A 26196-nucleotide genomic window follows, 5' to 3' on the forward strand; every position below is an offset into this window, starting at 1 on the left:
GTGCAGAGAGGCAAAGTGACTTGCTTAGGGACACAAAGCAAAATAGACAGACTCCTGCTAGCGACCCCGCAGCCCATGTGTCATAGCTTCCCGCTTTTGCTGTGCTCAGCAAGGGTTTGGCTGGAGGAGACAGCTTAGGTAGTGCTGGGCGTGGTGACTGTGTGGTCTGTGTGCCTCCAATGAGCCCACCCGCCTCAGCTGGCACCGAATACTATGTGCCCGGAGCCTGGGGAGTCCACAGCTGTGTAGGGCTGGCAGATGTGGCCAGTGGCAGCAGCAACAATGATCTCATCGTGTCCACAGCCCCTCCCTGGTTGCCCATTGGGTTCACCTGATGGGGCTCAGCTCCATGCTGTTGGAGGCCTCTCCTGCTTCCCACTGCAGTGCCTCTTGGATCAGCTGCTGCAGCAGCTCAGGGAAGTCACCAGCCTCAGCCCCCGCTGCCTCCTGCAGCCTCCGAAGCCCGGCCAGGTACTTGCTTTCTACCTGGCAGTTCCTGGCTTGGAGGTAGGCGCACTGCGGGAGTGGAGCAGCTGGTCAGGCTTCTGGGATGTTCCGGGCTGCCAGGCTGCTGAAGCTCTGAACAGCTTCGAACCCTCCCAGCTCTGCTCTCCCTGCCCACCCCCTCTCCCGGACAGACCCGCAGACAGAAAAAGGAGGCTAGGCCTACAGCAGGGAAGTAAAAGAGAGCCAGGACCAAGGAGGGAGATGAATTCAAACTGAGGGGAGGGGAAGTGAGGGCAGACAGCGCGGCTCATGCAAAGCTTGGAGTCTCATCCAGGCTCAGACAGTGCAAGCAATGTGGCCTGTGGCAAGCCAGCTAATGTGCTAATTTACCCCGTAGCTCAGCCTCTTCATTTGCAGAGTGGGGGTAGCATAGGGGTCTCCTCAGGATTCTGCCAAGGCTCAGTGAACCCCATGTAAAGTCCTGCCAGGTGCTGGGCACAGAGGCAGCTCTCGGTGGGTGGCGGCAGGCAGGGTCCTGCCACGGCACTTCTCTTGCCCTTTCTGCTTTCCTTCCTTGGGCTTTCCGGCACCCTCTTCCTCAGCCTGGGGTGTACCCCTGCACTCCCACCCCTACTCCCATTTCAGTGCACATGTCAGATGGCTTCGGGTGAGTCGGGTGCACTCTCTAGGCCTTGCTTTTTGTCTCTGTGACATGGGGATGGTAGAATTTTGCCCTGAAGCCTTTGCCACGACGGCTTGGCCAGCTTAATTCTCGTCTTCGTCTCAGGGCTGAGGCTGCAAACATGTAGTCCTGCTCAGGCACCACTTGCATGTGTCTAACGGACACTTCAACATAACTTCTTGGGAGCCCTTGGCCTTCCTACCCTCCTGGTTTCTCCCTGGCCACCTTCCTCTCACTGAGAACTTCCCGTGCCTTGTCCCCAACACTGCAGGGATTTCAGGTACAGACTCCAAACCGCCAACTCTACCTTTGGAAAAGGTAGAGTTTTTGGCAAAGCAGCCATAGGAGTGACAGGCCTGAGAGGCTTAGGGGAATGGAGGTGAGAAAGGCAGGGGCAGGGAGGGCAGGAGCGTGGGTGTGGCCACCAGCCCCTGGTACCTTGGTCAGCAGGGTCTTCTCCTTCTCTGCCACCCTCCTCCAGATCTTGGTGACCTGGTGGATCTCAGAGTTGAGGAAGCGGTTCTGGGTCCGATACGCTTCCATGTCATCCTGGAAAACAAGCACGGTGCGTCAGCAGTGTGCCATAAGCATCCTGGTCTGAAGAAGTCATCCTTGAACGAGCTGCCAAAGCTTCCTTCCTCGAGAAAGCCCCACAGCGGCACAGAAAGGGAGTCTGAAAGACTTCTCCAACAAGGTATGGTAGGGAGCCCTAGGCCCGGAGTTCAAGATGGCTGCCACCTCTGAGCCATTCTGACCCTCTGTTTTCTCATCTGTGCAAGGACAGATATGCATCTCCCTCTCAGCAGCTGGGAGAGGACATTGCTGGTTGGTAGCATCAGGTGACAGAGGGCAGCAAAGCACTCAAATGCAGTGTTTCCTGATATTTGGGTTACTTTGTTTTGTTGAGGCAGGGTCTTAGGGAGCCCAGGCTGGCTTCCAGCTCAGTGAGTAGTTGCAGGTGACCTTGAGTTCCTCCACTTCCTGCCTCCTCCTCCCAAGTTCTAGGATAAGGCACAGCCCCTAGACCTGCCCTGGCTACTTTTAAATCAGTACATAGCGTCCGGTATTTGCAGTTGTGTGTGGATTGCTCTTTGTCCGTATCACCTTGTAAACACAACAGTGCAATGCTCAAGCGTTTTATTATTTGTTTGCGTACTTTTGACCTGAGGACTCAACGCAGCCAGTGCGGCATCTAAGCATGGGCTCTGCCCACTCCCAGGTCCCCCTTCTTTCTTTTCCTTTTTCTATTTTCCTTTCTAATTTTGTTTGAAAAGTGTCTCATGTATCCCAGGCTGGTCTCACATTTGCTACATAGCTGAAGATGGCTTTGAACTCCCAACCCTCCTGCCTCCATCTCTTAAGCGGATGCAGCCCTGAACAGGGCCATGTCAAGGATGCCAATGCCTAGACCCATGGAAGTGGCAAGGCTTTCCCCTGGTGCAGCTGTATAGAATAATCCTCATTCTGTGCTGAGTTTCCAGGCTACTGGTGCATCAGAGCACACTGGCCCACGCCATCCCAGCCTTTCTGTATGTGTCTGTCATTTCTCTGTTCCCTTGCTGACCATGTCAGGTCAATCCCAAAGCTGTGCAAGTCTTGGCAATAAGCATATACCACTACTACCCCCCCCCCCCCCGCCTCCCCCGCTCCAACTATGTATCCCAGGCTGGTCTCTAACTCATCCTCCTGCTTCAGGTGCTAGAAAAGGTGGGACACACAGCTGTGTGTCACCATGCTTAGTTCCAATAGTAACTTATTTATTTATTTTTTCTGATGGATGACTATTCTACTGGGAAATTTCCTATAGCCGACTTAGTTCCTCCTCCTTTTTTTTTTTTTTATGTTTTAAAATGTGAGCTCTGGGAATTTTAGTTGTTTCTTTAAGTATGGAGCTACCACAGTAAACAGCTATGAGCTTTGAGAATTCCCCTCACTATCTAGTGTAGGGAGTGACAGCACACTGGAGAGATAAGAAGCTGGGTTAGCCACTGGAAGGTTCCATAGAGAGGTTCCACAGCTACGGCTGTGGCTCAGTCTTTGTTCTCTTGAGAAGAACATTCAAGAAGCCCTTTAGGCACACTGCCCACTCATATCCCCAGAGAACCCAAGCCTTTCCTTTCCTGCTGGGGAAAAGTCCCAGGCTGTGGGTTCAGGAAGTGTTTTTACTAGTCACTCTGTGTGAGGGATACAAGATGGCTGCCACAGCCCATCTGCTGCCTTGGTCTGTGGGGCACCAGGTCCTGCCGCAGCTGATCCTGAGGACTCCTCCCCAGCACCTGGGATAAGCCACAGGCATCCAGGTGAGAGAATAAAGTTTCTGTCAGTCTCGCAGTGCCACTGTGTGCCATCTGTGGGCGATGAGTGTTGAAGTAGCATTGTTTCCATTTTACAGATGAGGAAACGTGGATCTAGAAGGTGAACCCCTCGGTAATGCAGCTGCTGTGGAAAAGCAAGCATCCTGACCTGGAAGTGTTCAGCCCTCAGCGGACGGGACACTCAGCAGACACAGCTGACTGCCCAAGGCACACCCTGTCCTACTCCACGTTCCCGTCCCTTCCTCACCGAGGCTCAGCGCAGGCACATCTCAGACTTTGAGAATATGGATTTGTCACATAGGGTGCCTGTTTTCAGGTCAAAGGGTGCCAAGCCAAGAGGTGCCCAGGCAGGGAGGTGGGTGTGAGCACCACTTAGAGTGCAGTGGGTAGGAATGGCAGCTGGGCAGCAGCCTCCAATCAGCTCGGTGCCCTACCTCGAGTGCTCTCCTTGGCTCAGAACTGCAGGGAGGAAAAAGAGAGACCTCAGAGAGGAAAAAAGCCACACAAAGTTACAGCAAAGCAAGAGGAACACGTGCAGGCGAAGGGACCCAGGAGAGGAGTGCGTGCTGCCGCCTGCAAAGGGTCAGATACCACAGACCATCGCAGGAAATGCATCCTGAGTTTACAGTGATCCTGTTGTCCATGGTGTAAACCCACCGTCCCCCTCACGGCTCGGTTGTACCTGCCAGCCATGTACCTGCAAGGCTAGATTTCCCAGTATTCCCAGCTCTGATCCCCTCACTGCCCTAGACGGGACTTTCTGTAGTCCAGCCTGGCCTCAATCTCTATGCTGAGGATGGCCTTGAATTCCTGATGCTTCTGCCTCCACTTCCCCGCTAGGTACTGGGATTACCAGCATGGTTTGTAATACTGGGCTACCCGCAACTCCAGCTCTGAAATTCAAGAGGGTCAATGACACTATCTTGAAATGACAGGATAAGAGGACCTTTCCCTAAGGCTGGGTGTCCTGTCTCAGGAAAGCAGGAAGTATGAGCGCTCTCTATGGTCACATGGTGATAAAGGCCTTCCAAGAGTTCAGAACTAAGACACACCTAATCCACACAGCTCTCTCAGGTCCCTGTACCCAGCTCAGGAGCATGCTCCAACGGCATAAGATGCCAGGATGGCAAGTCTCCTCACAATGGGCCTCACTGATAAGTGATGTCCTCACAAACGTGAACGAGGGACACACTCTGGCTCCTGGGAGAGGAAGGATATCAAGTGGCCCTTGGCACCCTGGAGCCATGCGGGTGAGCTATATCTCAGCCCTGTGCTGCTCTATTGGGTCTAGGACAGGGGACACCTGATGAGGAAGGAGGCACACAGGGCAACATGAAGTGCTACCACTACCGCGTGCCTGGCCAGTGGCCTTCTGGCAGGCCTCAGGCCTCGGCTAATCTTTTTCATTCTGTTGTAGCCCTAAATAGCCCCAGACTTCAGGCTGACAGCGGTCCTGCACTGGCTAGTTTGGGCTGGCAGAGAAGGGGGTATGGGTCTCTTCCCTTATCCTAAAGATTCTTCAGCCTCAGGAAGAGTTAGGCCACTTCCTTCAGAGGAGAAAGAACTTGTCCAAAGCCGCTCAGCTAGCAAGGCACGGAGCAGGACTCGGTGCCACGGGTGGCTTGCTTCATAGGGTGGGCAGTGGCCATGCTCGACTCACCAGAGGCTTCTCCCTTCTCTCTACCTCCCAGCAGCCAGCAGTTCTTTGGTTCGAGTTGTGCAAGAACATGGGAGGCCACAAGGGGGGCAGGGCTTGGGAGCAGACTGGCCCTGGTTGTGTGTCGTCCTTAGGGACAGTGAGTGAGGGCCATGGGCACTTATGGTCAGCCTTAGGCATGCTGCTGCTTGGGCAGCCCCTTGTCACGGCCTTCACAGAGAAGCCTGTGGCCCACAGCAGGTATTACACCTCAGATGACGTCCTCAACCCTCCCATCATGGTTGGCCCCTGTGAGTTGGGGTGGCCTGAAGAGAGAGATGAGGATAGAGAAGGGAAGCAGGGAGAGGCATTGAAGGTCGGACAGAGAGGCTGGGAGGTGCAGAGCAGGTAGACCAGTCAGCAGACAAGAGCTCCACCCAGTCTTGCTCTCACCTCCTTGACAGCTGCCAGGCAAGCATCTTTGCTCTTAGCCTCGGCACTCAAAGCTGCAAAGTGGGAAGCCCCCATCTATCAGCCACTGCCTCACAGTGCCAGCATAGGCCACAGGGAGCTGACACACTGGAGGCAGTCCTGGCGCGGGAAAGCCCTCAGTGGTGACTACTGCCCTTGCCCTGGGACAGCCGCAGCCAGTACAGGCCACTTGTTCTACAAGTGAGACTGAGCTGAGGCTAGCCTGGGCTCCTTGGGGATCCTGGGCAACAGAACGGCACTGAAGGAGGCTGTGCAAGCCAGGCCTGACTGGGCTATTCTTGGGCATTTCAGCTCTTCATTGATAAGCTGGGAGCCTGCTCACTTTTCAGAGGCCCAGCATGGCATGAAAGGTCAGATATGGGTGTTTTGGTTTCTTTGTAAACTCAGTTATGTTATGCAAATGTGTTTTTGTTTTAATCCCAAGTGTGGGATTTCAGTTTGGGCTTTAGTTTGTCCACAGCTGTTAATTGTCTCATGCAGGGCGTGGCTTTTGCCAGCTGGTAATGACTTGTCTTGCACCGCATGGAGAGGGGCGTGGTCTAGGGCTCTGAGGATATAAATGAGAGCCCAGAGAGAGTGTGGTGTGGGGTGCAGTGTTGGCATGTGGTGTGTGAGTTTGAAGAGACCAGAGATAGAGAGAGAGAGAAATGTTTTGAGGTGCAGTGGCTTGAAGGAGACTGCTAGCTGTGTCTGCTGAAGACAGAGATGAGTATAGCCCCAAAGTCTTTCGATCCTAAACAGCTGGGGGAAGTAAAGGGGTCCCCTCTCTCCACTAACCTTCCCTCTCCTACATAGGGTTGGGAAGTTGGAAGGGAAGTTGATGCCTAAACACCCCAAATAAAGTAGAGTTTACAGAAAAAGTGTTACAGTCAGATTGCATTGGGACTTCACGAAGTGAGGGAGATTTCCCCCCTTGTTACCTAGCTCTGGTATGGATGTTTTAGAATGAGGGGCAGCTTCTGCCCCAACTAGAAAACCACTTGTGGTGCCCTTCCCAGGGGCCTGGAGAGCATGCTGGGCAGAGGGGGGGGGGACGCACCTTCAGGTGCTCCATTCTCTCCTGCTGGCTCAGGAAGTCACTGTTGGCAGCGTCGGCGCTCTGGGGCTGTGCAAGGTCTTCAGTGAGCTTCTGGGAGAGCTTGCAGATGACCTGCTGCTTGGCTTGGTTCTTATCCATGAGCAGCTGCACGTGCTGCTGCAGCGCCTGCACCTGTTGCTCCCGCAGACCCGCCTCATGCTCCAGGCGCTCCCGACCCTGCTCCAGAGCCTCCACGCGCTGGCTCAGCTCTGCGATCTGCCGCACCTTGTGGCGGACGAGCTCCAGCCGATCCCTGTCTCCAGTGGCTGCTAGGTACGCGCTGGATGCTCGCTTCTCTTGCTGAGCAGCCTCTAATGCCTTGTGTAGGATTATCACAAGTTCCTGGGTGGGAAGGGAACAGCCGTGAGTGCTGAACAGACCTGGCAGGTGCCAGTCGGGCACATACTATCCCAGTCCTCAGAACTCTGGGGTGCCCAGAAGCTCCTCTGGGTATCTTATCCCAACACTCCTTTCTGCTTTCTTGAAGCAACAAGAGCGGTAGCTAAGCATAGGCTATCCAGCCAAAAAGCAAACAACTGCCAAAGCATATCCCAGCAAGCTCTGCCTTAACATGCATGAGCAGAGATGTGGGCAGCTTCGGGGTCACCTCTGAGACCACTAGATACATGCCCCATGGGTCCTGTTTTCTTTCCTTCTGGCTGGGAAGTGACTGGAAGGGACAGTTACCCAGCCCCTAAAGCTGAGGACAGCAGTGCTGCCCACCTTCTCCAGCTCAGACTTGCTTACTGTTATCAGTGCTGGAGAAAACAGAAATACTATAGTGTCACAACCCCTCCAGTGGGGGCTGTATGACAAATACTACACAAACCCGAGGGGACAACCCCCCACCGGGGAGAGCCTCCTGGAATGGGTCTGATGTTCCTGCCAGGAGTAACTAATTGCAGTTTTTTCTTATTCATTTGTTTGGGAACATTCTGCCTATGTTTTTACTTTCTTATCAGAACTTCTCAAATGTAACTGTGTTGCTAATAGACTCCTTAGCTTGAGACTGTAGTCAAGGGTCATTCGGGCAGTTTTACCACCAAGTTCTGTCCCACTTGTTAATAAAAACATGGCTAAGGATTAATCATAGTTTATATTATGACTTACAAATAAAGTGTTTGAGAAAGCTCCAGATAGTGACGGAAGAGCTAAGAAAAAACCAAAGCAAAACAAACCCAAAACTGTCTTGACTCACAGATATTTGGCATAATGAGAGAACACTGACCTTTGATAAAGAGGGCACATGCACTGATACCAATCTAATGACTTATGAATGATTATTCAAGATTGACGACAACATTATTACTCTGCATCATGTATTTTGGATTGTATGGAAAAAAATGTAACCATGAAAAAACACCTCCCCCATTTCAAAAATGTATAAAAACCTGGCTTGCTAGTCTGCAAAATACACTCAGATGCAAACACTACCTCTGGCTTGTCTGTTTGTCACTCGCCTATCTTTGTCCACCAACACTTCGAGAACCCCATTCCCAAGAACCTATACCTGACTGAGACAGTCCATGGCACTATAGGCCTTAGCATTCCAATGCTTCTGTTACAGGAGCTGAACCCACCCACACAGGTCTGTTTCAGAGAAGAACAAACTGATGCCCAGGAGACGAGAGTTTAGTCCCAGAGCATGCAGATCCCCAAGCCTGAAGGAAGGAAGTGCTGGGTAGCTCAGAAACAGCACTGGCATTTCTCCTCCGACCCCATGTCTGCAGGGCCTCACTGTGCCTGAGAACATAGGCCTGCTGTGCCCAAAGCAGGGAGTGGACTGATCCAGGGCCAGGACCAGAAGAACTCCAGGAGCCAAGCAGCCCATTGGCCAGGTGCAGGGAGGCCCCCAGTCACTGTCCTGACCCCACTAGTGTACCTGGAACACACATTCTCTTAGTGACACCTCAACTATGCCTATGCAGCAGCGTTTTAGGGAGCTGGATAGGATTAGCTTCTAAACTAATTGCCACCTGGGAGAAGTGCCTGGGCCACCTTGAGTCGGCTGAGAAATCTCTTCTCCAGTTCTTGCTTGTTGGTGAGACAGGCCTTCACTGTTAGCTCAGGCTGGACTCAAACTCATGATCCTTCTGCCTCAGGTTTTCACGTTCAAGAACTAAGCTTACACCATCATGCTAGGTAGGTGCTGCCGCCCAGAAAGGGGTGGTCGCAGCTCCCACTCCCAAGGACTGTGAAAAGCGGGCAGTGGAGACCAGCCACTGCTGTGGAATGGTTTGCTGTGAGGGAGGGGCGAAGGGTTTGGTGGGCACAGTGGCTTTCTGCCTGAGGTTGGGGAGGGAAGGTCCTTACATTTGACAGCATGGCAGAGCAACTCAACCTGAGCCACAAGGAATGAAGAAAGTCAGAGATGGTCAACCAACAGCCTGAGGGAGGGGAGAGTAGGGGGAAGCCTTTCCAGGCTGGGTTCCCCAAAGAAAGCTCAAAAGACAGCCTGAGCAAAGGCTTGGGGAGCAGAAAGGGCAGACTTAGAGCCTCAGGAGCTGTTAGGTGAGGCCAGATGGTGGAGCGGGGACACAACTGCACAGCAGACCACTATTCCTGGAATGTTCCAGAGGGGAGAAACAGCTTCCTGGGGCTCTGTGAGAGATTAACATTCCTGTGGCTCCGGGGTCTAGCTGAGACTCAGGGATTGTCCTGGGTCACTGCAGGTTGAGAATGGTACAGACACCATGCCTGAGTCTCGCTCTGGACCAGAAGCATCTTCCCCTGCTTTGAAGGGTCTGGCAGCCAGCTCATTACAGCCGGCGAGATGTTTCCTGCACAGGAGTCTCAGACTCTCCAATCAGGCTCCCAGCCAGGAGCCCCAACCACCACCTCACCCCATCCCTACACCAGAAGACACGCTTGGGAGAAAGGAGCTTGTGGAAAGGAGGCAGCCTCACAGGAAGCTCAGAGAAATGGGAAACCTGGAGGCCAGCAGGCCCTGTGGACCTTCTTTCCAGCCACCATGCCACTGTCACATGGAGACTGGAGCCCAGAGAAAGGCTAAGAGTAACAAGTCAGTGGGCTAGCACAGAGGGCTCCCAAGTCCCCCAGCTCAGGAGCCCTGGCTTCTATGCCCCTAGAACCTGGTTTCGGCACAAAACATTTCTTTCCATTTCTCTCTGAAGAGGAAACTGCCCAAAACATAGCAATATTGGCCAAGAAAGCCAAGAGCCAGGAGTGGTAGGGCACACCTGCAATACCAGCTTTTGGGAAGATCAGAGATTTGAGGCCAGCTACACAGTGAGACCTCATTACAACAACCCAATGGGTGTGTCATCAGCGATGGAGTAAGTAAACCAAATGTGTTATAAATACAAGGGGATATTGTTCAACTTTAAAAAGAAGGAACTTTAGCCGGGCATGGTGGCACACGCCTTTAATCCCAGCACTGGGGAGGCAGAGGCAGGCGGATCGCTGTGAGTTCGAGGCCAGCCTGGTCTACAAAGCGGGTCCAGGACAGCCAAGGCTACACAGAGAGACCCTGTCTCTAAAAACTAAAAAAAAAAACTAAAAAAAAAAAAAAAAAAAAAAAAGAAGGAACTTTGACATATAGCATCATACAGATGAAAACTTACTAATTAAAAGGTTTTAAAAATTTCTAATGTGTGTATGTCTGTATTTCTACAAATAGGTGTGTGCCCTATTTGTAGCTGAGAGTTGCTTTTCTCTTTCCACTAGTCACAGGGATTGAACGCAGGTCATCAGGCTTGACGGCTAGCTAGTGCCTTTATCCACTAAGCCACCTTTTCAGCTCTGGATGAACCTTTGAGGGTGGCATGCTAAGCAGAACTAGCCAGCCCCAAACACGGCTGCCGTTCTGCAGGTCAGACTCACAGAGCTGAGATCCGTGTGGTTCCCAGGCTCGGGAGCGGAAGGGGAGCTGGCTAATGGCTCAGGTTTCACATTGCAAGAAGAAGAGAAATCTGTTATACAACATATAGAACACTGCAGACCTGAATGCTTCAAGATGGCTACGTGGTACCATGTGGTGGCATGCACTTGTGGTCATGGTACTGGGAAACAGGGACAGGGAGATCACAAACACCAAACCCAACCAACCTAAAGACCAACTGTAAGTTTTATGTTACTTGCTTGGTTTTTTCTTTTGGGGGGGGGGGCAGGGTTTCGAGACAGGGTTTCTCTGTGTAGCCTTGGCTATCCTGGACTCACTTCGTAGACCAGGCTGGCCTCGAACTCACAGAGATGCACCTGCCTCTGCCTCCCGAGTGCTGAGATTAAAGGTGTGCACTACCATGCCTGGTTTACTTGCTTGTTTTGATGCTGGGCCTGGAACAAGATAGACAAGTGCTCTGCCAATGAGCCACACCCCCCGGTAGTCCTGTTATGTGTTTGTTTACTTGTTTACTACAATTACATTGTTCAAAGTTGGGGGGGGCGCGAGGGGAGGAGTGCCAAAAGATACAGTATTGAACCATTTTAATGCAATTAAAAAAAAACCACATAAGTCTTTAGTGAACAAATACTCTTAAGAATGCAAATGGTGTTGGGCAATGGTGGCACACGCCTTTAATCCCAGCACTTCGGAGGCAGAGGCAGGCGGATCACTGTGAGTTCGAGGCCAGCCTGGTCTATGAAGCAAGTCCAGGACAGTTAAGGCTACACAGAGAAACCCTGTCTGGAAAAACAAAAACAAACAAACAAACAAAAAAAAGGAGTGCAAATGGCCGGCTGAGGTGTAGACAGCACAGCTACTTGGCTACCATAAGCACAGCCTGGGCTCCAGTCCCAGTGCCACAGTACAACTGTTAAAAAAGGCACACAGTTACATTACTTTTTTTCTTGCCAAAGACTTCATGCCTCCTATGCAAAATTTTAATGACCTGAAATAATAATATAAAACTACCATTTAGAACCAGCCTCTACTGTATTAACGCGAGCAGCTGGAACTCTCAACTTTTAAGACACTACAATGTGGATGTGTCTGTGAGGGCTGAGATGGGTCCAAGCAGGTGCACAAGGAGAGCAGGATGATCAGTGCAGGCCAGAGGGTGGACAGAGATGGGCAGGCTTGGCACTGCCGTCACCGTGTGACCCGCCAACCGCATAAGCCACATGCATAACCATCCTGTGGAAACTGGCTTCGCTCTTTACACCCACACCATAGAGAAATGCCAAGGGAAGCTTGCAGTTCATCACTTTTCGGAAAGGTGCCCCTGTAGCCTCAGGACTCTGCCGTGTGACTAAGGATGGCCTTGAGCATCTGGCCATCCTGCCTCTACCTCCTGAGTGCTGAGATTACAAGGCTGTGCCACCAGCCTGCTTCCTGTTAGAACCCCCACTCTAGTGCTGCGGGCTACACCCTATCCCAACATTACAGCTCTGAAGCTGCATTTGTCCTTAGGAGGCTGGGGTAACCCTCTTTGACAGTCACGAGTTAGCAGCACCCACGTGAGTCATGTTGGGAAGAGAAGGTTGCATCCTGGACCCCTGCCGAGGAGGCAATCAAGTGATGTGTCTCAATCCAGTTGTTGCCTGGCTCATCTCAGGTTTTCATACCTGGCCATAAGTGGTTTTATTTTCATTTTTAGAAGCCAATACGTCATCCTTTTAAGTCAGCCTTTATCTTGCTGAAATATGCATACTAGCATTTGGACCCACTGGAAGCTTTTAAGAGGGAGGAAACAGTCCTTGGGCCTCTGGGGCCTTTCAGAGGTGAGCAGCACTAGAAAAGGTCATGAGGTGACGGTCTCACCACTGAAGCCTGCTGGTGAAGAGGGAAGCCAGAAGACCACCAGACACACACACACACACACACACACACACACACACACACACACACACACACACTCCCTGTCTCTTGCCATATGATATCCTGAATTGCCTCAGAAATCTGCCAGCAAGGCCATCCCAGGTGTGGCACCTCACCCTTACAGCCCAAGTGGGTAGGACACCTGTATAACATAAGCCAAGTATGGTTGTATGCACTTGTAGCCTCAGCAATCAGGGGATCCCTGAGACAGAACAAACTTTTTCTTCATAAAGCAGCCTGCCTGCCTCAGGCATATTGCTACACACACACACACACACACACACACACACACACACACACACACACACCAATAAACAAACAAACCAACACAAACAAACACAAACAACAAACCAACACAACAAACAAAAAAAGAAAACCAGCACACAGATCTAAGAAGAGTTGACCTCAACAGGGTGGCTTCAGGTGGCCACTTCACAGAGTGTCAACTTCCTCATAATTAGGCTGGTGATCTCAGTTCTGTGTGGCACTGCCTCAAGAATTAGAGAAAAAAGTGTCAAAAGCCCTTCCTCACGTTGCATCAACTGGAGTATCTCACAATGCTCCCTCCAAGTCAAGGCCAGGTCCTATCTGCAGACAGGTGCTTTGAAGTTTCTGGCTAGAGTTCCGGGGAAAGGGGCTGAAGGATTGTCCTCACTAAGTTTCCTAAACAAACAACCAAGGTGTCCCGAGTGAGCCTATGTAGCCTCATTGGGGTCCAGCCTTCTTAGCAGTTGACAGATGGCCGACAACACCAGCCAATAGTCAGCCATCTGCCAGGGAAGATAGCTTTCAAACTGGGCGTGACTATCAGCACAGGGGCCCGAGGCACCTAGCCAACCTGCCACCTGGTGCTGTCTCCCAGAGTCTAAGCCTCTGTAGGGCCAGCAATGGGGCTGCCAAGATGGCTAGTGGCTAGTGGGTACCAGAGTCCCCGTGGATGTATTGACATAGGGAGGCACTGGGAGTCTGTTCGTGTTATCTGAGACCAGCCCTGGCGCCTGTGTATGATGCTAAGCCATGAGATTGGGGAGGACAGCAGGCAGCCCTGGTTGTGGGCAGCATCCCAGGCCTGCAGCACCAGACCTCAGGCATGTCACCACCTCTGTGCCCCTCGAGCAATGATAGGACAGAGGCTGGGTGGTAGACAGATCAGACTCTTAGTAAAGATTTAGCCCCCGAGAAGCTTGGGTTTGGAGAGCTCATGGACCCTCAGACCTGCAGTTTCTGGTCGGGAAGGGAGGGTGGCATCTGTCGTAAGAGCCACAGCTAGTGTCCAGAGAGCCCTGTGCAGGGGCCGCACAGCACTGGCAGTCAGCACACTCTAGCTAGAGCTTCTCTTCCCCATTGGATGGCAGGGTCTTTGAGGGCAGGGGTTTGGTCCCAGTGTGCTTTCCATAGCATAAAATCAGAGGCACAAATCCTCACAGGGCCACTGAACTCACTGATGTTCATCTACTTCAGTGGTTCCCCTAACCATCCTAATGCTGTGACCCTGTAATACCGCTCCTCACGGTGTGAGGACCTCAAACCATAAAACAACACTAATAATTAGCCTAGTTTCTCCGCTCCGTCTGCCTCTGGCCACCTTGGTGGCAGCAGCTGGTCGCCTGCTCTTCCCTCCTGTCTTCAGTGCCTGGACCACTGGTGAATGCTAAAGGCTGGTGGAGTTGGGTGACCTCTGCTCCCACATCACGGCTAGGCTAGGAACACATTTCCTGGAAGCTCGGACAGGCTTGCTCCACCATCCCCCTCTGAGGCTGGGGGGGAGGGGACCCACTCGTGGTAAAGCAGGAGGAACCAACACAAAGGGCTGGGATGGTGGTAACTCCATTTACTAAGATACAGGTTGGGAGGTTAACAGACAGGTCAGGCAGAATGCCAGCCTGCGCTGGAGTCACTGCTAGGCTGCTGTGCATGCATGAGGCGGGCCGGGGGCAGTAAAGTGCACTCACACTGTGAGTCAGAGGCTAAGCCAGGAACCCTTTTCCCCCAACCATCTGGCCCAACAAAGGGAAGGCTTCCTGGAAAGTTACGTAGTAAAAATCTACGTTCTGAAAGGCCTGAACAGCTTCCTCATGGCCTCCTCCTGTTGAATGGCTGCTTCCTGGCCACCCTTATAGCCTCTAAGAGAGTCTTGCCTTCATTTATAGAAGGCAGGGAGTCTCCGGAGGTGTGCGGGTCTCCAGGGGCATCCTGAGTACCTCTGACCATGTGTTTTGCCTTAGAAAGAAAGGCTAGGTAAGGGGCAGGCTACCCAGATAGTCTAGGAAGGAGAGAGACGAGGTGACAGGCAGCCGGTGCATACAGGGAGGGTTATGGGACCCAACTACATGAATGCTGGGGTCCGAAGCTGTTGCAGATCCACCGAACACCCTCTCATGACAGGAAGTCCAGGAGGCCATGAGGAAAAGACAGATCACGGGGCTCAAGGAAGACTGAGCTCCACACATCACTGCTATGTCCCCACCTAGGACATGTCTGGGTGTACATTTACCCCACGGCTGCCTCTGCCATACAATGCATGCTGTTTGGGCTGGGCCTGGGGCCTTCACTCTCTTTCCCCCTACTGGCCCCCGACACTAGTACCCTGCATGCGCGGAATGCTATGGGCCTGAGGTAAATATACACGACTGAAGGAAACCCCTCTAGTCACCATCTTCTTTGCTAACTGCAACCGCCGGCCTGTTCTGAAGGGGCGACGTTAGGTAGGCACAGGGGGCTTTTCTCCACTGCCTTCTCCCCCGACACAGGGCGGAGAGCATGAGGAGAGTGATAGAACGGACTGAAGACTCAGCAGGACAGACCACGTGGCCCTCCCCAGCCCGAGTCCTGTGTAGCAGGAAGGGGCTCCGGATTGCCCAAGCTCAAGCTTCTGCCTTCCTCACAGGGGCAAAGGAGCCCACCAAGGTCCCAGCTGGGCTTCACAATGACAGCTGTGAGACCTTTGCCTTCATTATGCCAGAGAATGGTACCCACTGCCGCTCTCCCACACCCCCGCCACTGACGCTCACGGAGTCACAGAAGAGCCTCTGCCCATAAACAAGCCTTGCTCTGAGGTGAAGCCTTCTGAATGTTAGTGCCTCTGGGGCACATGGCCCTTATTTTCCACACATCTCCTTTTTGTAACTGCTAGGTGAACTTCTGATGCGAAAACTAACTCACCTTTCCTGCCACTGTTCTCTGCTTGCTTTTTTCTGTCCTGTGTCAGCACCTGCACAGGTTTCCGCACACAGTCAGAAGGTGCAATCCTCCTCCTTGTACACCACTGATCCTTCCCAAGACCTTGCATCCAGACAGCACCCCGCCCCACCCCCCACCACAGGCACTGCCTTTCTTTCATGTCGGGTCAGACCTCCCACGCCTCTCTAAGAGGCATCCAAGAATCAATAAAGTAAGTCTCTAGAGACCCATGCCTTTGGTGGCCTCCTATCACCTAGTTTGTGCGACGGCATGTTTCTGAGTGACTGACAGTAAGGTACGTCTGATCTCTACAGTTGTCTCTTGACACCCACAGACTAGTTGTGCTGGGCTGGGTTGATGCATTGCACAGAAGAGCTATTAGCAAGGCTCAAAGGCAAGGTGGGGGTGGGGGATGGGACACAACACATGACACAATGGCACTCCCAGGAATGGACGGGGGCTCACCTTCTGTGACTTGAGCTCTTTCGTGAGCATCAGCACCTGCTGTTCCAAGGCGGCCACCTTTTCCTGGGCTGTGCGGCTCCGAGCCAGCCCATCGGTGAAGAATGGGAAGGTGTTGCTTTGCCACTTAGGTTTCTGTGTGGTACCCGAGGGCACAGAGGACCTAGGTGCAGGCTTGGGAGGGTCCTCTGGCTCTTTCCCTGCTGGGAAGAAACACAGGCATCAGGATGGGCAGAAACAATGAAATGCTCCGTCCACCTACAGGTGCCTCATCCATATACTAGGCGACAGCACCTTTCTGCATTTTCCTTATGAATTGGAAAGGGGGAAGAATACTTTGCTTATTCATGAATCATCACTAGGAATTCTGTGGGAAAGATGGCCTTTGGGGGACAGATGGCAGTAACTGGCACATAAAAGTGTGAACGCACTTGATGCCGCAGGATGGTTTAAGGAAATTTTGTTGGGGTGATCTTTCTGTGCGCTGTGTGAAGGCTGCTTTGTATGTTCAGTTGTTGATTCGGTACAGCCAGCGAGCTGAGTGCTGTCCAGACTTCTGTATTGTTATTGTTTGGCTGCATCATATCTTGTGAACACTCACTCCCTCACCTTCTGATTGGCTGAATAAAGAGCTGTCTGGCCAATAGCAGAGGCAGGAGAGGAAGGCAGGACTTTTGGGCAGAGGTTGGAATGCTGGGGAAGGAATCTGAGGAGGGAAAATTTGCCAGACATCAAGGAAGAAACAGTGTGGGCCAGGGTTCTGGGGTTTGTGTGTGGGGAGGTGGGGGGGGAGGGGCGAATAATGATGATGATGATGATTAATTGAAAGGCAGGGCTGGAGAGATGGCTCAACAGTTTAGAGCACTGACTTCTCATCCAAAGGCCCTGAGCTCAATTCCCAGCAACCACATGGTGGCTCACAACCATCTATAACGGAATCTGATGTCCTCTTCTTCCATGCAGGCATACATGCAGTAGAGTGCTTATATACATAAATAAATATATCTTTAAAAAAAAAAAAGACTGAAAGGCAGCCGAGCATGGTGGTACATGCCTTTAATCCCAGCACTGGGAAGGCAGAGGCAGGCAGATCTTTGTCAATTCGAGGCCAGCTTGGTCTGCAAAGTGAGTCTAGGACAGCCAGGGATATACTGAGAAACCCTGTCTCAACAAACAAAACAAAACAAAAAACCCAAAAAAACAACAACAAAACAAAACACATACACACACACACACACACACACACACACACACACACACACACACACACACAAGTTTCTGTGTCATTATCAGGAGCTGGCAGTTCAAGATAGTCCATTATAACTGGCACCACCCAATGTTTATAAATTAGTAAACTGGTAAACTTTGTTACATATATTTTACTACAATAAAACATACTTAAGCCTGGTATGGCAGTGCATGCCTACATGCCAGCACAGGAGCAGAGGCTGAAGAGTGTCACGTCATCCTCAGCTCCACAGCAAGTTAGAGGCCTGGAATACATAACCCTGACTCAAGGCAAACAAACCAACCCTTGCTCTTCAACCCCTGAAGGCCCAGGAGGAGGGGAGGCCTGGAGGAGGGGAAGCCAGGAGGAGAGGGGGCCATGAGGCCCATGATACTCAGAAGATAAATAAAAGATGACTCATCTCAAGAACAGAAACTTCCAAGACTCTGGAGGCCCCTCCCCAGCAGTGTGACATGAGGAAACTGCTGCTGGGGAGGAGAGGGACCAACCCAACTGTGGCTGCCGGGCTGCCTGGAGGAGCAGAAAGCTCCAGGCTTGCAGCTTTCAGGAGTCTGTGCCTGTCTGGACATTTTCTGTTGATGCAGTTGCTTTTTTTGAGTCACCCTTGACCTTTTTAACCCTTGTGACCTTGTGACCCCCCCCTCACAAGCGCCTCCCCATACATGCTCCTGTTCATAACCCCAACAATGACAGTGACATACTGGCTCAGCCAAGGTGGATTTTGGTGTAATCATTATTTTGGTCTGTTGTAGGTTCCCTTCCTAGAGTGAATAGATGTGCAAGTGCATGCATGTATGTGTGTGCGTGTATGTGTGCATGTGTGAGTATGCGTGTATGTGTCCAAATCTGCAGCATGTGGACCTTGGACTCCCCAGCTCCCACCTAACTATAAAAGCTACAGTAACTGTGTGTGTGCTCTTGCAGGCCGGGAGGGGACAGGCCTCACCTGGAGTGCTGGGGTCAGAGCTCAAGGGCTGCTCCACCCCTGGAGGCTCCATACTCTGTGAAGTTTCTTCCGCGAGTGGTCCATGGCCTGTTGCTTGGGCCTGCTTGTTGCCACGGATGTTGTGCATGGTATTCCTGGCAGGAGAAGGGAGGAGCGTGAGGCCAGACCTGGTTGCCGGATGGAGCCCCAGCCTCACCAGCACCTGATGGTGTGCATCCCCACCCAGCCTCATCAGCACCTGATGGTGTGCATCCCCACCCAGCCTCATCAGCACCTGATGGTGTGCATCCCCACCCAGCCTCATCAGCACCTGGCTGTGTGGGTGTGCATCCCCACCCAGCCTCATCAGCACCTGATGGTGTGCATCCCCACCCAGCCTCATCAGCACCTGATGGTGTGCATCCCCACCCAGCCTCACCAGCACCTGATGGTGTGCATCCCCACCCAGCCTCATCAGCACCTGATGGTGTGCATCCCCACCCAGCCTCATCAGCACCTGATGGTGTGCATCCCCACCCAGCCTCATCAGCACCTGGCTGTGTGGGTGTGCATCCCCACACCCCCCTCCCCACCCAGCCTCATCAGCATCTGATGGTGTGCATCCCCCCTCCCCACCCCATCCCCCATCCCCTCTCATTTAGCCCCATCCACAGTTCACTCTCCTACCCTTTTATTCCTCGTGAATTTCATACATATATACAGTGTATCTTTAAACTTTTTTTAGATTTGGTTTTTTTTGTGAGTGTTTTGCCTGCCTGTGAATCATGTGTATTCTTGGTATCTACGGACGTCAGAGGAGGGCTTCGGGTCCCTTAGAACTTGAGTTACAGATAGTTGTGAGCCACCACGTGGGTGCTGGGAATTGAACCCAGGGCAGGGGCGGTCCTCTACAGGAACAAGTGTGGTTAACCACTGAACCATCTCCCAGCCCCTCAATGTATCTTGACCACATCTTCCCAACCTCCCCCATCCTACTTTCCCCAGGCACCCCAACATGTGCCCGTCCCAGTGAGTCCGGTTACTGTTGCCTGCTTGAGCACAGTCACGCAACTGCTGCCCACACCCAGAAGAATGATGACTCTCCCTCAGCGAGGGGTGGAGCCTCGTGCGCCCCTCCCCCTCTGGTGTTGGAATTGCTAACTGGCTTTATCTTGTACAAGTCTTGTGCAGGCAAGCACAGCTCCTACGAGCTCACAATTGCACCGGCCACTGTGTTTCTTATAAAGGCTTGGTTCCCACAAGCCCAACCCTGCTGCTGGAGTATGTGCTCCAAGAACGCCATTCTGCTCACTGGTACACTTAGAATAGTGCCTGCAATAAGAAACGATTTCATGTTTATTGGCCAAATGTTGAACGGACCTGCCAACCTAACTTCCCCAAACCCTCTGGCCTCCTAACTACCATGCCCACAAGCGGCGGCTCCTGGCTCTGCCGACGCATGTTGTAAGCATTTCCTGGCAGCTTTCCGCCTTTGCCTTTGCTTCTTTCCGGGACCCAGACCCACCCTGCCTTGAAGGCTCCTCTGACTCATGGCTACCAAGGGGCTTACTATACTAGTGCCTAGGCCAGCTTCAGCCCATGGCTTGTTGAGGCTGAGGCCCCATCCAGAATCCAGACTTAACCCTTGTGTGGTTAACAAAAGGACCCAGATAGCCCCGAAAGCTGCCCTAAGAGTAAAGACTACAGCAAATTTACGGTCACTAGATGAAGAGATAGCTCAGGTGCTTATGTTCCCTTGAAAAGAAATAAAAGTGCACCAGCCAGGTGCAGTGGCGCACACCTTCAATCCTAGCACTCAGGGAGGCAGAGGCAGGTGGATCAATGTGAGTTCGAGGCCAGCCTGGTCTACTAGCAAGTCCAGGACAGCCAAGGCTACACAGAGAAACCCTGTCTCAGAACACAAAAAACAAGCCAGGCGTGTGGTAGCGCACGCCTTTAATCCCAGCACTCAGGGAGGCAGAGGCAGGAGAATCAATGTGAGTTTGAGGCTAGCCTGGTCTACAAAGCGAATTCAGGACGGCCAAGGCTAACACAGAGAAACCCTGTCTTGGAACAAAACAAAACAAAACAAAACAACCTCCACAAAACAAAAAACCCTCAATCAAACAAAAATAAACAAAAGCACATGGATTCAGAAATTAATAGCAAGGGAGAGAAAAAGAGCTCCCTGAGTGAACTGTTTGAAACTGCAGGCTGTGCAAAAAGAAAGAACTTCTGTGCACTACAAGAAGTAGGCCACCGGGAGGTACTCCTGCACAGGGAGGGCAGCCAGGGCTTGTGGCAGGGAGGAAGACGGCATCTGAGAGCCAGCCTTGGGGCTCACTTCCCAATGGAGGTTTGTAGGAGGGGCTGTGAGGGCAAGGACACTTAGCCAGTGTCTTTGATCTTATGATTAAAATCATTTTGCCATGCAGAAAAAAGGTTAAATTTGGCTTCCAGCCCCAGCCCCACCCCCATGTATGTGTGTAGGTCACAGGTGAACATTGGGTGTTTTCTTCACTCAGGATCCATTTTTTTTTTTTTGAGACAGGGTCTCTCAGGGAACCCAGAGCTTGCTGCTCAGGTAGCCTTGCTGGAGCCTGAGCCCCACAGTCTTCCTGGCTGCTTCCCCCAAGGCTTCAGTTAGAGATAGGAGAGACAGGTGCCAGGGTTCTGAGTCCTCATGTTGGCACCGAGCCATCTTTCTCATCTTTTCTTGTAACTTTCTCAGTTCTTGAGACAGGGTCTCATGCATCCCCGACTGCATCTCACGCATCACAAATTTACTCTGTGACAGAGGATGGCTGTGGACTTCTTCTCATCCTGCTGCTGCGTGGCGCTAGCCTCAGATGCAGAGCTTCGGTGCAGGCAAGAGGCAAGGCCTCCACCGACCGAGCTCTAGCCCCGGCCCTATGCTTCTTATGACCCCCAATCTTACTATGCCCACTAGCACAGTGCATCGACGAACATTTTCTGCCTTAGGTAAAGGATGGGAAAAGTGAAATACATTTGATATGGTGACTCTTTCTAAAAGAGAGAGAGAAAAGGAAGAAAACATTAAGAGCTGCCCCATCTACCAACGGTTAATATTTTCTGTGGATTGCAGAAATCTGTTTTGAACTACCATAACCACTAGTTTTCACTATGACCAGTTACCATTTGGGGTGACCCTGCGCCTAGAGGGGACCTTGGGGTGGGGTGGGTGGTCAGACAAGGGGATATGAAAGTCCATAGACCTGTGAGGGCCCCTGGCTTCCTTGTGTTGTCCTATGTGAGACCCATTGCCTGAGCATGTGACAGACACATCACTCTGGAAGACCCTTGTTTCACAAATGCCCACATGAAATATATATATTTAAACAATATATATTAAATATTAAAATATTAATATAATATTAAAAAATATATATATATATTTAAACAAACTTAGTTCAGGTCCCAGAAAAGGAGGGGAGTCAGGGACTGAGCGTGATAACGGCGTGAACTCGGGCAGGGGTGAGAAGGAATGCAGGTGTGCAGATGGAATCAGCGCCTCCGCAATGCTCCCCTTCCTGCCTCTCTTCTTCAGATACCTGCAGAACTGTTCAGGAAAGCACCCCATCCCTCCAAGCTCTTTGCTAGTTAGTGGATCTCTGTAGATTTCGAGTTCTTTCTCAGTCCATCCCAGTAATTTGTGTCTTTTTAGAAGTTTGTTGGTTTCATCTCAGTTTTCAAATTTGTTGGCATTACAGTTGTTCACGCCAATTCCTTGCAACCTGTTTCTTTGACAAGGACTCACTAAGTATCCCAGGCTGACCTTGAACTCAGAATCTTCGTGTCTCAACTACCATGCCTGGCTGGTACAATCCTTTTTATTTCTATAAGGTTGCTAGTAATGACTCTCCTTTTTGTTTTCAACTTCAGTAATTTGAGTTTTCTTCCTTTTCTTGACCTACCTAAAAGTTATCACTTTTGTTGGACTTTTAAAAGAAAAGCCATTTTATTTTATTTTCACTTATGCCACGGCACATGTGGGGAGGTCAGAGAACACTTTGGGAAGTTGGTTCTTTCCCTCCACTAAGTGGGTCCCAGGGATCGAACTCAGGTCATCAGGCTTGGCAGCAGACACCTTTACCTGCTGAGGCATCTCACCACCCTGAAGATCCAGCCTGCTGGGTTTGAAATAGATGGGACTGGGGTAAGAAAAGAGTGGGTTGTATTTTCATGAGCCGATAAAGAATACAGTCACTAGTGAGACTAAAGTCAGCATTATGATCCTAATAATCTGATCTCATATTTGTTTATTATTAAGACCCTGTGACAGAGGACCTCTGCCTGACTTCTTGGGCTGGTCATTTCCCTTCTTGGTTCTTACTCTCTCCATCTGAAAATAAAAGCCACTGGGCAAGTTGGAAAGATCACCAACCACCACAGCGAGGATCAGACTGTACTTGGCACCGCCATGCACAGATCCCAAGGACACAAGCCACACAAGCTAGAGAGGGATCCAGTGACACATGCCATGGCCAGCGGTACTGGCTGAGAGGGGTGACTTGCTGCTGCCCACACTTCCCTTTGCCGGGGATTAAGCTTCCCCAGTGTGTCACAGAGCTTGGGACTAGTGGTCCTTGGGTATGGGGGAGCAAGAAAACCCCAACTTTAAGGTAGGAAAGGGCCCTTTGGTCCTGGTTGGTATCTCTCTGGGACAGGGCGCTCTCTACCTTTTACCACTGTCCAGGTGGCCACCACTCAGCTGAGCCAGTGTCCCTGGAGGAAGCATCTCTGTATCATCAACACATCAACTTGTAGTGTCTCAGATTACTCTCTGTGTGGGTGGCTCTTAGGATGACTGTTCTTCACCGTCACTTTACTAGGTTTGAATCAACATGCAAACGGTCCTTGAGGGTGTTTCCAGGAGCCTTTAACAGAAGGGAGGAGGCCCACCTTGAATGTGGACAGCATCCTCCATGGACAGGGAAGGAGAAGAGAAGCTGAGCACTGCCATTTGTCTCTGCCTACTGATTATGAATGCAGCGTGCCCAGCTCCTGCCTCCGTGCTATCCTGCACAGGACAGACCACTGGTTGTTTTTTGTTTGTTTTTGTTTTGCTTTGAGACAGGGTTTCTCTGTGTAACCATGTTGGCTGTCCTGGAACTCACTCTGTAGACCAGGTTGGCCTCGATCTCAAAAACCCGCCTGCCCCTGCCTCCAGAGTGCTGGATTAAAAGCTGAACTATCTGTTCTTTTTTTTTCTTTTTTCTTTTTTTTTTTTAATTATTTGTTTATTACATTCACAATGTTCTGCCTCCATATACACCTGCACATCAGAAGAAGATACCAGATCTCATTATAGATGGCTGTGAGCCACCATGTGGTTGCTGGGAATTGAACTCAGGACCCCTGGAAGAGCAGACAGTGCTCTTAACTGCTGAGTCATCTCTCCAGGCCTGGACTATCTGTTCTTAACTGCGATCCAGAACAAGCCCTGGTTCCGTGAGCATAGTAGTGAGAGGAGTCCCTAACTCAGTTCTGTTCTGAAGGGCTTGACCCACACAGGAGTGATGATCACCAAGGGGGACAGCACCGAGCAAGCTGGTTATGCCCCTGGGTGGCCTTCTCTGCTGTGGTGATTAGAAGCAGATCCACACCACAGGCTGGTGGAGCCCTCCCCTGGGCCAAGTCACAGAAGCCGTGGAAGTGAGTGTTACACTGTGTCCTGATGGTCAGGGAGGAGTGTCAGACCTGACTGGAATGCACAACGGCTCGTTATAGACTTGTCCCAACCAAGCATCTGGCAGTGCTCAGGATGCCCCACATCCTGTCCCCTGAGGATGACCTGCACTCAGGCAGCACAAATGCAAGCTCAAGGCCTGTGCAGGGCTCCCGGAACACCTCTCCCCTTCACCACATCGTCTGGGGCCTTGGCAGTGAAATGTCGTTGTTGCCTTGTGTCTGTGGCCATCACAGGTGACCGGAGGGAAGTGCCTGGGTGACACTGTGAAACTTCCTTCCTTTCTCGGCCTCTGTGTGTCCTCTGTTCCACTTTTGTGGCTGTGGTCTCCCTCAGGCACAAGCCACCTACCCTGGGTACACGCTGGCTGGGAGGCTGGCTTTTCTAGGTTCTTCTTCCCTTCAACATGCTCCCAACACACCCAGTTGCTTGGCATCTCCAGAGAGATAAGCCCTGAACCCTGGGCTGGTCACCCATGCACCATGTACCCCACGCTTCTCTTTCTAGCTCAGGCCTCTCTTTTGGGTTTCATGCCTCTGCCCAAATGGCTGTGGATCAGCACTTCCTCCAGCCAGCGGGCCCCTCATCTTTTCTCTAAAGCCTGTTTCTCTCCTGGAAAGGACATCACTACCCTCCCAGACATACACAGACATAAAATAAAATAAAACAAACTTAAAAGCAGTCAGGGCCTGGCACAGTGGTTCATGCTTGTAATTACAGCACTAAAAAAAGCTGAGACTGGAGGATTGCTGCAAGTTCAAGGCCAGCTGGGGCCAAAAGATGAATGTCAGGCTGGGCTGGGACTATAAAGTAAGACCTTGTCTCAACACTCGCAACCACAAAGTAGTTGACATGACCTACATGATAAAGCACGTGTGTTGAAGGTAAATAATTTGAAATGAAATCATCATTTGATGTGATCTCACTATATATAGAGCTATATACTTACCACCTGCTAGGTGTGGTGAGTGGTAAAACTATAGGACATTTTTAAATGATTTTTCCTTTTAAAATTGTGTTTATTATTATGTGGCATGGTGTGTGTATGTGTTGGAGGGGGTGATGGGTCAGTGTTTGTGCCACAACACACGTGGGGACAACTCTATGGAGTTGGCTGTCTCCTTCCACCTTCATGCACACTGCAGGAACTCAGGTCACCAGGCTTGAATGGCAAGTGCTTTACCAGCTGAGGCCTGGTTTTGTATTTACAAACAAGATCTTACTAGATGACGTTGGCCTAGAACTGATGACGTTCCTGCCTTTGCCTCCTGAGTGTTGGGACTATAACACTTGGCATAGTTTTAATTGAAAATAAGCCCATGGTCCTGGCGTTGTCCTGCCTCTTGGCTAACCACACCAGATGACAGGCATACCAGCAGAAAGGGTGCTGGTGCTCTGGCCGCCTCTCATCCCCGCTGGCACTTACTGTATTTCAGTTCCCAGATGCTTCAGGGAGATGTTCTGAAGGCCTGAGGGCATGGCAGGGACAGGCTGAAAGGCAGCAGCTGCTCCCACAAGTCCAGTGGGCGTTTTCACAGGGCACACGAACTCCTCCAGCTCCGCCCCCTCTTGCTCTAGGGAGCCAAAGACAGGCAGTCAACACTGGTAAGAACCAGCGGCTAGGATAGGAATGGCAGAGTCCAGGCGCTGGGCTCAGCTCTGACTGACAGCATGCAGGGTGGCAACAGCTGACCACCCAGGAAACTTACAGCAAAGTGGCTGTAACATGATCTGTTTTCTGCTGCAGTCTTCCTGGAGACTTCACAAACATGCAGGCCTGCGGGTTATTCTGTATCTGATGAGCCATTTAAAAGAGTCTGAAATGTACTGAACACTTGATGTGCCAAAGGGCCTGCCCTAGCTTCATATGTAGTACCTTAAACTGGAAATAAGTTTGTTTTGTGTGTGTGTGTGTGTGTGTGTGTGTGTGTGTGTGTGTGTGTGTGTGTGTGTGAGAGAGAGAGAGAGAGAGAGAGAGAGAGAGAGAGAGAGAGAGAATATATATGTGTTTGCATGTATATGGACACACATGCATATGTGCTTGTGTGTAGTAGCCAGAGGTTGAAGTGATACGTTTCTCAATCACTCTGCTTTCTTTACTAACACGGGTCTCTCACTGCTAACCATCCAGCTTGCTTTAAATCTCCTGTCTCTGCCTCCCCAGGGCCAGCATTACAGGGAGCTGGGTGCCACGCCCACCCGGCTTACCATGAGTTCTGGGAATCTGAATGCTGGCAGGCT

General features: G+C 51.4%; 1 protein-coding gene across 2 annotated transcripts in view; it reads right to left on the reverse strand.

Annotated features, from left to right (window-relative positions):
- Positions 1-26196, reverse strand: part of TBC1D2 (TBC1 domain family member 2) — a 50247-nt gene that overhangs the window by 11687 nt on the left and 12364 nt on the right. The window contains exons 3-8 of one of the 2 annotated variants that reach the window (XM_084784361.1): positions 25382-25529; positions 18267-18400; positions 16075-16271; positions 6612-6992; positions 1568-1678; positions 332-516 (exon numbers count right to left, since the gene is read on the reverse strand). In XM_084784361.1, coding sequence (XP_084640487.1) covers positions 332-516; positions 1568-1678; positions 6612-6992; positions 16075-16271; positions 18267-18400; positions 25382-25529 — 1156 coding nt within the window. Of the gene's footprint in view, positions 1-331; positions 517-1567; positions 1679-6611; positions 6993-16074; positions 16275-18266; positions 18401-25381; positions 25530-26196 lie in introns of both variants that reach the window. The other variant, XM_084784360.1, reaches the window with a different exon arrangement.

This window comes from Acomys minous (genome assembly GCF_964271855.1).
Source record: "Acomys minous genome assembly, chromosome: 1".
NCBI lineage: Eukaryota > Metazoa > Chordata > Mammalia > Rodentia > Muridae > Acomys > Acomys minous.